The sequence below is a fragment of the Hevea brasiliensis genome, chromosome 10, assembly GCF_030052815.1.
Source record: "Hevea brasiliensis isolate MT/VB/25A 57/8 chromosome 10, ASM3005281v1, whole genome shotgun sequence".
NCBI lineage: Eukaryota > Viridiplantae > Streptophyta > Magnoliopsida > Malpighiales > Euphorbiaceae > Hevea > Hevea brasiliensis.
The window spans coordinates 6291069-6304261 of record NC_079502.1 but is presented as its reverse complement, the minus strand read 5'-3'; the positions used below and the strand labels follow the sequence as shown (position 1 = coordinate 6304261).

Here is a 13193-nt window from a genome sequence, read left to right as displayed (position 1 = left end):
TTGAATCTTAAACGGCTGCACTTTGAATCTTAAACGGCTATGAAAACATAGCTTCTCTGTCTTCCAACAAAGGATCCTCGTGATGAGGAGCTCTTAAATTTCACGAGTTTCGTATTCTTTCACTCAGAGCTCAGAAATGCTACCCAAACCCAGTTTTGAATTCTCTCCGACTCCTTCAAATACCCTGCAATTCGTTCCCAACGTCATGCATAATCTACTTCCAGGCATCGCTTTGATCTTAACGTTTCCATGGAAGCCAAATCTCACCTTTTCTTTTTAATTCTTTTGTTCAACTTTGTCTTCCTCCATGCAAACACTCTCCAAACCTACATAGTTCAACTCCACCCACATGGTGTAACTAGATCTTCCTTTGCTTCCGAGTTTCACTGGCACCTCTCATTTCTTGAGCAGACCGTTTCGTCTGAAGAAGACTGTTCTTCTCGGCTTATCTACTCTTACCGTTCTGCCATGGAAGGTTTTGCAGCTCTGCTTTCTGAATCAGAGCTTGTGTCATTGCAGAAGTTGCCTGATGTTATTGCAATTAGGCCAGACAGGAGGCTCCAAATTCAAACTACCTATTCTTACAAATTCTTGGGACTTAATCCCACGGGTGAAGATGCTTGGCATAAGTCTAGATTTGGTCGTGGAACAATAATTGGGGTCCTTGACACTGGAGTTTGGCCGGAGAGTCCAAGCTTCAATGATCAAGGAATGCCACCAGTTCCCAAGAAGTGGAGAGGGATTTGCCAAGAAGGGCAAGATTTTAATTCTTATAACTGTAACAAGAAACTCATTGGTGCAAGGTTCTTCAATATAGGTCACCGTGTGGCATCTACTTCAACATCATCAAACACTACTCGGGAATATTTGTCCCCGAGAGACTCTCAAGGGCATGGAACTCACACATCATCCACAGCAGGAGGAGCTTCAGTTCCAATGGCAAGTGTGCTTGGTATTGGAGCTGGTATTGCACGAGGAATGGCCCCTGGTGCACACATTGCAGTGTACAAAGTTTGCTGGTTTAATGGATGTTACAGCTCAGATATCCTAGCTGCAATGGATGTTGCAATTAGAGATGGAGTTGATGTCCTGTCCCTCTCTTTGGGTGGCTTTTCAATACCACTTTTTGCAGATAGCATTGCAATTGGAAGTTTTCGAGCAGTTGAGCATGGTATTTCAGTTATATGTGCCGCAGGAAACTATGGCCCTCTCCAAAACTCAGTTACAAATGAAGCTCCATGGATTGCTACCATTGGCGCAAGCACACTTGACAGAAAATTTCCTGCCATAGTTCGATTGGGAAATGGACAATTCCTTTATGGAGAATCCATGTACCCAGGAAACCAGTTTTCAAACACTATAAAAGAGCTTGAACTAGTTTATGTAACTGGTGAGGATATGGCGAGTGAATTTTGCTTCAGAGGCTCTCTCCCAAGAGCAAAAGTACGCGGCAAAATGGTGGTATGTGACCGAGGTGTCAATGATAGAGCACAAAAAGGTCAAGCTGTGAAGGAATCTGGTGGAGCTGCAATGATCCTAGCCAACACAGAAATCAATCTTGAGGAAGACACGGTCGATGTCCATGTCCTGCCTGCAACGTCAATTGGTTTTGAAGAATCAGTACACCTGAAAGCTTACATAAAGTCTACAAGAAAACCAAGAGCTCGAATCATTTTTGGAGGAACTGTAATTGGGAAATCTAGAGCACCAGAAGTAGCTCAGTTTTCAGCCAGAGGGCCAAGCTTTACCAACCCTTCAATCCTCAAACCAGATATAATTGCACCTGGGGTAAATATCATTGCAGCTTGGCCTGAAAATTTAGGCCCCACTGGTCTTCCAGAAGATTCAAGAAGAGTGAATTTCACAGTAATGTCAGGGACATCAATGGCTTGTCCCCATGTCAGTGGAATTGCTGCCCTGATCCGCTCAGCTCATCCCAGATGGAGCCCTGCTGCTGTTAAATCTGCAATAATGACTACTGCAGATGTAACTGACCATTCAGGGAATCCAATAATGGATGGCAAAAAACCAGCAGAAGTTTTTGCAATCGGAGCTGGGCATGTAAACCCAGAAAGAGCAGTCAATCCAGGATTGATATATGACATTAAGCCAGAGGACTATGTCACTCACTTATGTACACTAGGATACACGAGATCAGAAATTTTCATCATCACACAGAGGAATATAAGCTGCAATGAACTATTGCAGATGAATGAGGGTTTCAGCCTCAATTATCCTTCCATTTCTGTAATTTTCAAGCATGGAATGACAAGAGAGATGATCAAGAGACGACTAACAAATGTGGGGAGTCCTAATTCCATCTACTCGGTGGAAGTAACAGCTCCCGTGGGAGTCAAAGTGAGAGTAAAACCTCGAAGGCTAGTTTTCAGACACATAAATCAAAGTTTGAGCTATAGAGTATGGTTAATATCAAGGAAGACAATGGTAAAAGAGAGAGTGAGATTTGCACAAGGGCATTTGACTTGGGTGCACTCTCAAAATAATCTTTCCAGGGTTAGAAGCCCCCTTTCAGTTACTTGGAAGTACAAGTAGCAGAAGTATAACATTACGAATTGCCGTGAACTAGACAATTTAGGATTTAGTTCACTACTGGCATTGCATAAGAGGATTTATTGTCATGAAGATTTCTTGTTGGAATTTTTATTTGATTACTGCAGTTTACTTTGTGATATTATATTTTGAGTTAAAAATGGTTGAAACCAGAAATTGGCTGCTTAGTGACATTCATTCAAGAAACAAAACTCTATTCTCTTTCCCTCTAATGAAAACAGAGGCATTAATGAATTGGCATACTGCAAGAAAGGCAAATCAAGCATCAATTTGGTTCTCCACTAAGTAGAACAAAATATTAATATATACAAGACACAGTGCATTCAAGGATAAGTAAACATGTTATATATCAGTGCTCTACAACTTAATTAATGTTAAGAAGTGCCCATTGCAGAGTTGCTTATTATAAGGTGCATAATTAGTCCATACTGATCAACTATGAACCTTTTTTTATACATTAAATAAGAGATTTAATATAGGGAGAACAAGTTCTAAGACGACTTGTACATTTAATTACATAACGAAGAATGGAAATCATACTCTATGAACTGCAAAATTTGTTAAGAAGAGAGGAGGAATACGATAGCTGCATGCATCCTACACGCACATTAATGGATGCCTTAAGTTTTCTTGACTAAATTAAACAAAATAAATGTGGTGACAGGTGCAAAACAGAAGTAAAGGATATACATTCTATACATTGCCTCAACTTTTGACGAATTGCAATCCATTTGCATTAGCATATCGCTCCATGAATCTCATGAATCTGTCCCAATCCCGAGGAGAACGCATGACATATTTTGCCTCAACTCGGGATGGCTTTCCATTTACAAATTTAGCATTAACATCAACTGATTGGAGAACGCCTTCTTTATCAATCATGTAAAAACCAGTTATATCACCAAGTTCAACAGACGAGTCAAAAACAGAAGGCTGATCAAATGAAAAAATGGCCACGCCATTTGTACCATCCTTTGACTTGGTTAGCCTTACATCCGGTATTGTCTGTTCATCAGTTCCTTGGATAAATTGAATTGTTGGTTTGACCATCATTGTAATAAATCTTGGTGTTTTTTGCCTAATCAAACCCAAATGCAGATGGGACAGGCGCAAAGATTGGCCATTGAATGGGGATTTTGCACTAAGATGGACAGCCCAAGATACTAAGCCTACAAAACAAAACAGATATTACAGGCGTTGTAATTAGCAGATTCAATTGGTAACCATGGCTGGACAAATTATACTACTAGTCTTCCCACATGTAAGCCTATCATGTTGCACAATTGCACAAAATGCGTCACCTAGTCACTGAATATAGCACTGGTTCCTTAATTTTGGATTCGCTAACTTTCTATTCACGTTATTTTCACAAAAGATTACCTTGCACATCATTCCCATCAACATGGAAAAGAATAAACAAATCACAGCCATTTCCTTTAAGGCTAGAAATCCTGAATGCTTCCCAGGCCTAATAGCAATTCTTGAATGCTAAATTCTCCACTGTGCCTAATAGAGGAATCATGAGAAGAGCTTCCTAGGGTTGAGTTTGTATTGCCACTGACAGATCAAAGTGCTAGGATTTGAAAAATAATAGAATGGAAAAGGCAACCAAGCCAGTTCTCTCACCAAACTCCCCAACTTTCTCAATCAACCCAAACCAAAGACCAGAAACTCACAGGTCTAAGTTTTTGCCACCAGCATTAGTCCATGAATGAATAAACATAAAAAAGGGGAAACTTTACGTGTGATTGAGGAACCCAACAAGGTTAAAAGATTAGATTAAAAACAAAAGATGAAAATTTTGAAGAACAAATATGCACTTAACAAATTTACCAATATCATTACATATACAGTCTCATCTCCAATAAAAATGCAAAGCACCCAGTTGGTGTACATTTGGGGGAAGAGAGAGTACCTGGGAAAGAACGCGGTTGCTGCAGGTAATGCGAAACTGGGGAGGCAAATGCAAGAGATTGCAGAGCTGCCATTGAGTAGATATGGAAGAAGAAAGTAAGGAGAGAGAACTTACAATAAAGAGTTTGATGTGGTGCTCGGACAGGACGGTGTGTAAAAAGGACAGCCATTCACTTGAGAGTTTGATCAAGATTCTTTGCATCATAGCAAGGATTGGTCTGCTGCCACTTGAGACAGATAGATACCATGCTCTGTCTGCAGTTGCATGCACAGCTGGATCATCTCACTATTCGACACGTGGCACTCCATATTGTTTTGGGCCAAACTAAACGGGCTTTGTTTGAATTCCGCCATTGTCACCAATTGGGTCGGACCTTACCAAGACCACCATTGAAATCACATCAATGCTTCAAACAATAGATATAATATTACTTTTTTAAATTTAATATTACTTTTTGAGTATTTAATATTTAAATTAAGTAAAATCACAACTAATTAAATAATATAAAAATATTAGTATTATTATTATATTATTACTAAAATTAATTATTATATTATATTATTAGAAAGACTAAAATAATAATATTATTAAAAAATATATATATTTTAAATTCATCGAATATCTTATACTTTAAATTTATGATAAATTAAATTTAAATAAAAAAATTCATAAAGAATAAATAACAGTACACATTTTGGTATCAATGACTAACCAATCAGCACATTTGTTTACTGATCTGGGAATAAATTTGACTGATAGACCTTGAGTAGCCGTTAACAATTTCTTAACTTCATTAATGATGGTCTCTAGTACTCAAGGAAGGGAGCTAGAGGGTCGTTGATAAGATGACGAAGCTGCATTGAATTCGTTTCTATCATGCGGCAGGACAGGAAGTTTTTGCTAATAGCAAAAGAAACAGTTACTCTCACAATAATGCCTTTAGTTGTCAAAGATGATAAAGCTGCAGAACAGCCATCTATAAGAAAAAATTTAGCATTTCTAGCTAAGCAGTCATAAGTAGCAGCATCAAACTTACTGTCATATTAGTGTAGGCATATCTGATATTGGCACAAAAATTCTCTGTATTTATGTATTACCTTTTTTCATATGCATACAAAATTTCACATATTAGATCAAATAAAATAAAAGTAACGTGTAAAGATGACGGTGTGCATGGGGATGGGGTTTTATAATTCTATAACATTTGGCAGCGGGGCACAGGCTGACGAGTGAGACGTAATTCTCACTATATATCCGTTACTTAAATTTATTTATATAAATATTTAATTAAAAATAAAATATATATTTTTATAATAATATTTATAAATTTTTATATATATTATTTTATATAAAATAAAATTAAAATATTTTATAAAATTATTAAATTTTTAAAATATAAATTATTAATAAAAATAATTAAAATATACAAAATTAAATTTTTTTACTTGGTTTGGCAGAAAAGAAAAAAAAAGTACACATCGAAATCAAAGACGTCTTGGAGTAAAAAACTAGGAGGAGAGGAAAATGTGGACACAAAAAGGAGAAATTATTAGACACGGGTCAAGTCATGTTATGTTCCACGTGGCATCAGTCACACTTGGAGGCCAATTGAATTCTTAGTACTTAGTCCATACCCAAATGCGCACAAGGCTGAATGATGACTCACCTCACCATCACCATTTACCACCGACATTTTTTTACATTTTTTCCAAAGTATATATATATATTTTTAAAATGTAAATAAATTGCTAAAATTTAAAAATATATTTAATTCAATAATTGTGATATATCCATTTGAATCATTAAAAATAATATTTTAATATTTTTATTAATTTTAATAATCTCATATTAATAAATAAATAATCTTGATATAAATAAAAAACAATGATAGTGTGTGGTTTTTTTTTATTTAATTTAATTTTTAAATTCAAAATTTATTTTTTTTAATAATGGGGCCACTTTAGGGAAACATATGGCAATCATATCAACTAGGCTAAGTTTAGGTGAGGACTTTAGAGACAGAAGAATTTTATTTTGTTAATGATGATTGAAGATAAGGGATTAATGTATATAATTTTATCTTTGTTTCGCATAAAGGCTGTTATTATTATTATTTTTTTAAATTTTAGTTATAAGAAAAAAATTATATTTAATTTTTATATTTTAATAAGATTAATTATTTAATTTATATTTTTAAATATATATTATTTAATCTATATATTTTATTTCTATTACACTGTTTAATTTTCTTATTAAATTTTTTGTTAGTGAATATTAATTAAATTACTATTTAATTAATTTATTTTAAAAAAATGAATTAATTAATTTTTATGTTTTAAAAAAATGAAATTATTAATAATTAATTTTTCTATTTTATTGAAATTAATTAATTAATCCATATATTTGAAAAACTTATCATTAAATAAAAATAGAAAATTTATTATGTGGATTCTAAATTTGAATTTATATTTTTTTAAAAATTATTTAAATATTTTATTTAATTTTTTAAATATTATTTTTATGTTTTCTATATAAAAAAAATAATTTTTCTTAATTACTTAGGTATCTAAAGGCTAACCTTTTTACATAATACTATTTTTTATCGAAAGATATGAGAAACGTATAGAGAATAAGAGGAAAAATGATGTGAGTATAGAGAAGAAAAAATATAAAAAGAGATAAATAAAAGAGAGTAAGAGAAAAATAAGATATAGATTATTAGATTAGTTTTAAGTATAAAAAAAATTACGAGACTAAATAGTTATCGGATTTAAATTATATTGACTAATTAATATATTTTTTAAAATATAGAGATTAATTAATTAATTTTATTAAAATAAAAAAATAAATAATAATTTAATTTTTATTAAAAAAATAATTTAATTTTTATTAAAAAAATAATAATTTAATTGACATTAACTAATGAAAAATGATGAATGAATTAAATAATTTAATGAAAATAAATACATAGACTAAATAATAATTTTTTATAAAAATATATGTTACTAAATAAATTAATAAAACAAATTTTATATGATATATAAAAATTAATTTATATTAAAAAATTAAGTCAAAGATAATATTATAAATGCAAATGAGATTTCCATTTCTTAATATTTTATTTTTGATATGTTATTGTGTGCATGATTAGATGGAAAGAGTTAAGAATAGAGATTGGTGGTGGAATTTTCCCTATGGAATTTCAACTCTTCAAACCTAAGCCATTTTCTTTTTAATACAAAGGGCTGGACACAGTTGATGGAATTGGAAGATAGGAAACATAAAGCAAAAGCCAATTAGGGTTTGAAATAACAGTGTAAATCTATCTGATGGATTTTAAATTAATTAAATATAATTAAAAATGAAAACAAAAAATAATATTAATTAATTACATTAAAATAAAATAAAATAAAAATAAATTTTATGTGACAAGATCACTTTCTTGACCTGATTTGTTTTTTTACAGCGCTCATAAATGTATGAATATATAATATAAAGAAAATTTTATGGGAAAATAAATTTAATAATTATTAAAAATATAAAAATTAATAAAAATAAATAAAAATATGTAATAAATATATAAATATAAATATTTAATTTAATAATAATTACATTTATCTATATAATAAATAATATAAACATTTAAATAATTTAATAATATACTTTATGGAAAATTATAAATTTTGAAAAAGTGAACCCTTTCCCGCAGTCTTCACCAACTCAAACACGCGCAGAGATTGGACTTCACCACCTCCCTCTCTTCTCTTCTCTTTGCAGAGAGAGAGGGATTGCGAAAAACCGTGTGACTGACTCAGTCTCGTATCCCGCACAACTCACGTCTCTTCTCTTCCTTTAGTTGACCGCCTGCCTCTTTCTCGAGAAAATTCTCAATTTTCCCGCAAACTTGGACCTTTTCGTTACTGTTTTTTTTTCTCTGCCATTATTTTATATAAATCTCTACCTACCTAAGCGTAAGCAACAATTCCTTCACCAACTCTCTCCTTTTTCTCGTTTTTTTCTTCCTTTCTTTTTCTTACTCCAAATCTTCAGACGCCATCGTTATTCTTTTTATTTATTTTCCATCCAAATTTGTTTTTCTTTTCTCCGATCACTTGAGAAGAGATCCGTCGTCCACTGTTCAGCCACAACGTCGTCGTTTTTTGGTTTAACGGATAGTGATGCCGGAGATGGGAGCAGTAGACCAAGAAGGAATTGCTCGGCGTTTCTGGATCAAGTCGAAGAGCGACTGGATTTTTGCTATGTACAGTCCTTTCTTTCTTAGCTTGGCCTCTGGTAATTTGGACTCTCACACTTTCCTCAATTGTGTCTCCCAAGATGTCCATTTCCTCAAAGCATTCGCTCAGGCGTAAGAATTCTTCTTCTTCTTCTTCTTCTTTTTTTAATTTTGGATCATGATTTTAATTTTCTATGTTAATTTTGGGGGGATTTTCTGATTGATTTCTTATCTCAGGTACGAACTGGCAGAAGAATGCGCAGATGATGATGAAGACAAGAGCGCAATTCGCAAGTTGAGAAAACGCGTCAAAGACAAGCTTAAAAACTACGAAACTATTGTCCGTGTATGCTTCCCAACACCAATCCCCACCTTTTCTTGTGCATCATCTTTACTTCTTTATGTTTTTCTTTTCTTTAATTAGAAGCTTTCTTCAATAGAGGTCTTATCTTTTAGACTCGAGAGATTCCAATTTACTGACATTGGTCTTGCCTTACGAAATACCCTTAAGTAAAAATCACTCATTCTCATGTTAAGACCAGTTTCTTCGCCTTTTATAATGAGAATGTTTCCTTTTGTTGTGCTGAAAGTGTCAAATGTGTGCCAGGATGGTTCTGGCTTGTGATGAACAAGAGGGTGGTTGTGTAATGCCTATGTAACTTTGAGTTTTGATTGGTCGCATCTCAATTTGGAAAACTATCAATTTTGTTCATTAGGCACAAATTTTTGATAATTTCCAATGCTTCCACGAGACTTAGTGGCTGAACCACATTTAAGTACGTTTCTTAGTTGAGCTTTTGAGTTGATGCAACTGATAAAACTGCAGTCCTTCTTGTCCTCTTTTTATGTTGAGAGACAGGGAGCTTCTTATGTTGTTGGATAGATGGTGCTCAGAGTTATTTAATAAAAAATTTGTCATCTTCCTGTAAATTTTCCCTGGGTTTCTTTGTCACTGAGGCTCATGATTATTGGATTAGATAAATATTGAACTGTTAATATCTTCTAATTTTAAATTTCCTTTCATTCTAGTATGCTAGTCAGTTTGCATTATTTATATTCTCAAGCAAATTACTATACAGGAATGGGGCTTTGAACTTCCAGCAGAGGGCAATTCCATTGTTGCCACTGTCAAATATACAGATTTCTTGCTAGCAACAGCCTCAGGGAAAGTTGAAGGAGAAAAAGTTCCTGGTAAAATTGCAACTCCTTTTGAGAGGATAAAACTTGCTGCTTACACACTTGGTGCTATGGCACCATGCATGAGACTTTTTGCCCATATATGTAAAGAGATACATCATCTTATTGATCCGGATGACAGCAGTCACATTTACAAGAAGTGGGTTGATTATTATTGTTCTGAAAACTTTGAGGTTTGTCAGATTATTGTGATATACCTTTCTTCTTGGTTTTGCCCTACAACTTAGCTGCACAAAGGAGAATACTTATTCTAGCTTTTTGGGTAAACTTTTCCTTGCTACTTACCCATTTTCTTTCTGAAATTCAGACATCAACTCTGCAAATAGAAGACATGCTGGATAAACTAAGCATCTCTTTGACAGGCGTAGAACTTGAGGTCCTGGAAAGGCTATATCTTCAAGCTGTGAAACTTAGAGTTGATTTTTTCTCTATTCAACCAATTGTCCAGCAAACAATAGTGCCTTTGTCTCGGGTGCAAAGCCCTGCCAATTTCAACCTCACTATATTTTGTGATTTTGACATGACATGCACTGCTGTTGATTCCTTTGCCGTTTTAGCTGAAATTGCAATAATAACAGCTCCAAAGCTGGATCTCAGTGGATATGAAACCAAACTCACTAAGATGTCATCAGCTGATTTGAGGAGCACATGGGGTGTTCTTTCAGCCCAGTATGTTGAAGAACATGATCAATGCATAGAAAGCATCATGTCTAGTGAAACAGGTTTGATAACTGTATGGTTTGATTATCTTAGTTTTATGCTTTTTAGCTTGGAGATGATGCAGTACTGAGACGAAATATTCCTTGGGGTGCTTTCCTTTTGTTTCAGTGGAAAAATTTAATTATGAAGATCTGAGTAAGGCTCTTGAACAACTTGCTGACTTTGAGAAAAGGGCGAATTCAAGAGTGATTCAGTCAGGAGTATTGAAGGGTTTAAATTTGGAGGATATAAAACAGGCTGGTCAACAACTTGCTTTTCAAGATGGTTGTAGAGGTTTTTTCCAAAAGATTGTGAGAAATGAAAATTCAAAAACTGATATTCATATCCTTTCATACTGTTGGTGTGGTGATCTCATAAGATCAGCATTTTCATCAGGTATTCCTTGTGGAAGTATCATTTGATGATTTTTTCCATTTCACTTGTCTTTAATCATCATCAGTTTGTGTTCAAGTGTTTGCGCCATCAGTGTCTGTGTGAATCTGTGTTGCACACGTGCATTCTCAGTCCATGTTTAAAAGTGAGATAAATCTAAGTTGTCAACAGTTCTGATTAACATTGGCATTTCCGAATCCTATATATTCATCCTTCTCTCTGACACATAAGATAAAGGCATTTTTAAATATAGCACTTCTTTTCAATTTTTATTAAAAATGTAACATTGAAGACCACGCTTCTGGTTGACTGGCTCTAACACTGCTCATCAACCCTAAGCTATCATGAACATTTTGGCATAGGGACAAAAACTCTATTTCTGAGTTCTAAATCTTTTTGTTTCTGTATGATTTGTAATTCATTCTTTGTTGTTTAATTGGTGATTTACCTGTAATCACATGCAGCTTTTTACTTTGTATTTTTCTTTTTGTCCCTGTTCAAGATATCAGTTTCATTTGTTACCGCAAATTCTCAAATCTGACATGCTATGTTTTTTAGATACAATCCTATTTTATTATTTGTGGGAATTTTCCTTTAGTTCAATTGAAGTTTTAATATCATAATAGCACATAATTAGTGGCACAGGTTGATATTGAACTAGGTCTCCTTGATTTAGTTTTTATTTTTATTTTTTAATTTTTACTTTCATGCCTGCTTGGTAGATGAAATTAATAAGTGAATAATAATGTTGGTGCAAGATTTTTTTTTCCCTTTTTCATTTTTAAGTGAAAAATCCTTCTTCCAAGCATAATCTTGAGTTTATTTCCTATGAACAGGAGATCTAAATGTTCTGCAAGTACATTCAAATGAGTTGGCTTATGAAGAAACTATTTCAACTGGTGAAATTCTTAGGAGGGTAGAGTGTCCAATGGAAAAGCTTCAAGCTTTCAATGACATATTGAAGGACTGCAATGCCAATGGCCAGCAGTTGACTGTCTATATTGGAGGTTCAGTGGGTGACTTGCTTTGCCTACTTAAGGCTGATATAGGTATTGTGATTGGTTCAAGCCCAAGCCTAAGCAGACTGGGAGATCACTTTGGCATCTCTTTTGTTCCATTATTCTCTGGTATGGTGAAGAAACAGAAGGAATTTGATGAGGGCAGCTCTCCTAATTGGAAGGGTCTGCCAGGCATTTTGTATACAGTCTCTAGTTGGGCTGAGATACATGCATTTATTTTGGGATCATAATTTATAATCTCTTTGTTGTTGTCATGTTAGAATAAACACCAAGGGAAATGCGTATACATAGAATATAGACTATAGATGGTGGCTAAATTTTAACCACAGGGCCACGGGCTAAGCCCTTATTCTTTTCACCCATAGGGACAGCCATCCATATATATACAGGTATATCGTAGTTAGTTTCATAAGAGTTAGGTTATTACAAGAGCCACTCTCTTTTCAACGCCATAGTTCACTTACTACAATTTGCTTTTGAAGCTTCTAGCCATTGAACTTCGAAATTCGAAGTTGTTAAGTCAGGGAGATTTCACTGGTAAATTTTCTTGGTAGGAAAGAGAAAGAGGTTGAGTTCAGTTATCATAAATATGTTTGTAATTGTATAGTTTTATTTGATGTCAACAAATGTTTTTATTTATTTGATTTTAATATTTAGCATTTCCTTGCTTATCAATTTTATCTGGAGGAGCATTTGGAAAAATTTATGGACCATTGTGAATTCCTCAATCGATGGGATACGATTTGTAATTGTATATCAATGCTTTTATGAAGAAATATTACAGTGCTTGCATCATATGGCTGTTATTAATATACTGTTACAGTATCTTCATGCGTGTTTGTTGTCAGTGCATAGTGTATATACTCTTGACTAAAGACTTCAATGGACTGTTTTCCTCAGCTTTGGCCGTCGGCCGTCTGCTGTTAATGGCGTCATGTTCTTGTTTATAATCCTGTTTCTTGTGTTGGCAGCCGTGATAGATTTCTCATAGGTGATTTCATCTGCCTCTCTATTAGGATTGGTAATTTGGTCTGAAGGTCTCTTTGTATGTGGGTATAATTATATTAGGGTTTCCCTTCTATGGAACTATTACCCATTAAATGGGTAACACAAGCTATTAAATGGATATAAATTGAATACTTTAATATATATATATATATATATA

General features: G+C 33.7%; 2 protein-coding genes and 1 pseudogene across 2 annotated transcripts; 2 read left to right on the top strand and 1 right to left on the bottom strand.

Annotated features, from left to right (window-relative positions):
• Positions 1-205: 205 nt before the first annotated feature.
• LOC110639652 (subtilisin-like protease SBT1.2) lies at positions 206-2677 on the top strand (annotated as a pseudogene).
• Positions 2678-2893: 216 nt separating this feature from the next.
• Positions 2894-4667, bottom strand: LOC110639661 (photosystem II reaction center PSB28 protein, chloroplastic). The gene is made up of 2 exons (XM_058129053.1): positions 4487-4667; positions 2894-3740 (listed from the first exon to the last, which is right to left on the bottom strand). Exons 1-2 carry the CDS (start codon positions 4653-4655, stop codon positions 3277-3279), a joined length of 633 nt encoding a protein of 210 aa, XP_057985036.1. The 5' UTR covers positions 4656-4667; the 3' UTR covers positions 2894-3276.
• Positions 4668-8189: 3522 nt separating this feature from the next.
• On the top strand, positions 8190-12823 carry LOC110639646 (bifunctional TH2 protein, mitochondrial). The gene is made up of 6 exons (XM_021790686.2): positions 8190-8852; positions 8958-9066; positions 9800-10090; positions 10225-10639; positions 10746-11012; positions 11846-12823. Exons 1-6 carry the CDS (start codon positions 8665-8667, stop codon positions 12256-12258), a joined length of 1683 nt encoding a protein of 560 aa, XP_021646378.2. The 5' UTR covers positions 8190-8664; the 3' UTR covers positions 12259-12823.
• The last annotated feature ends 370 nt before the right edge of the window (positions 12824-13193 follow it).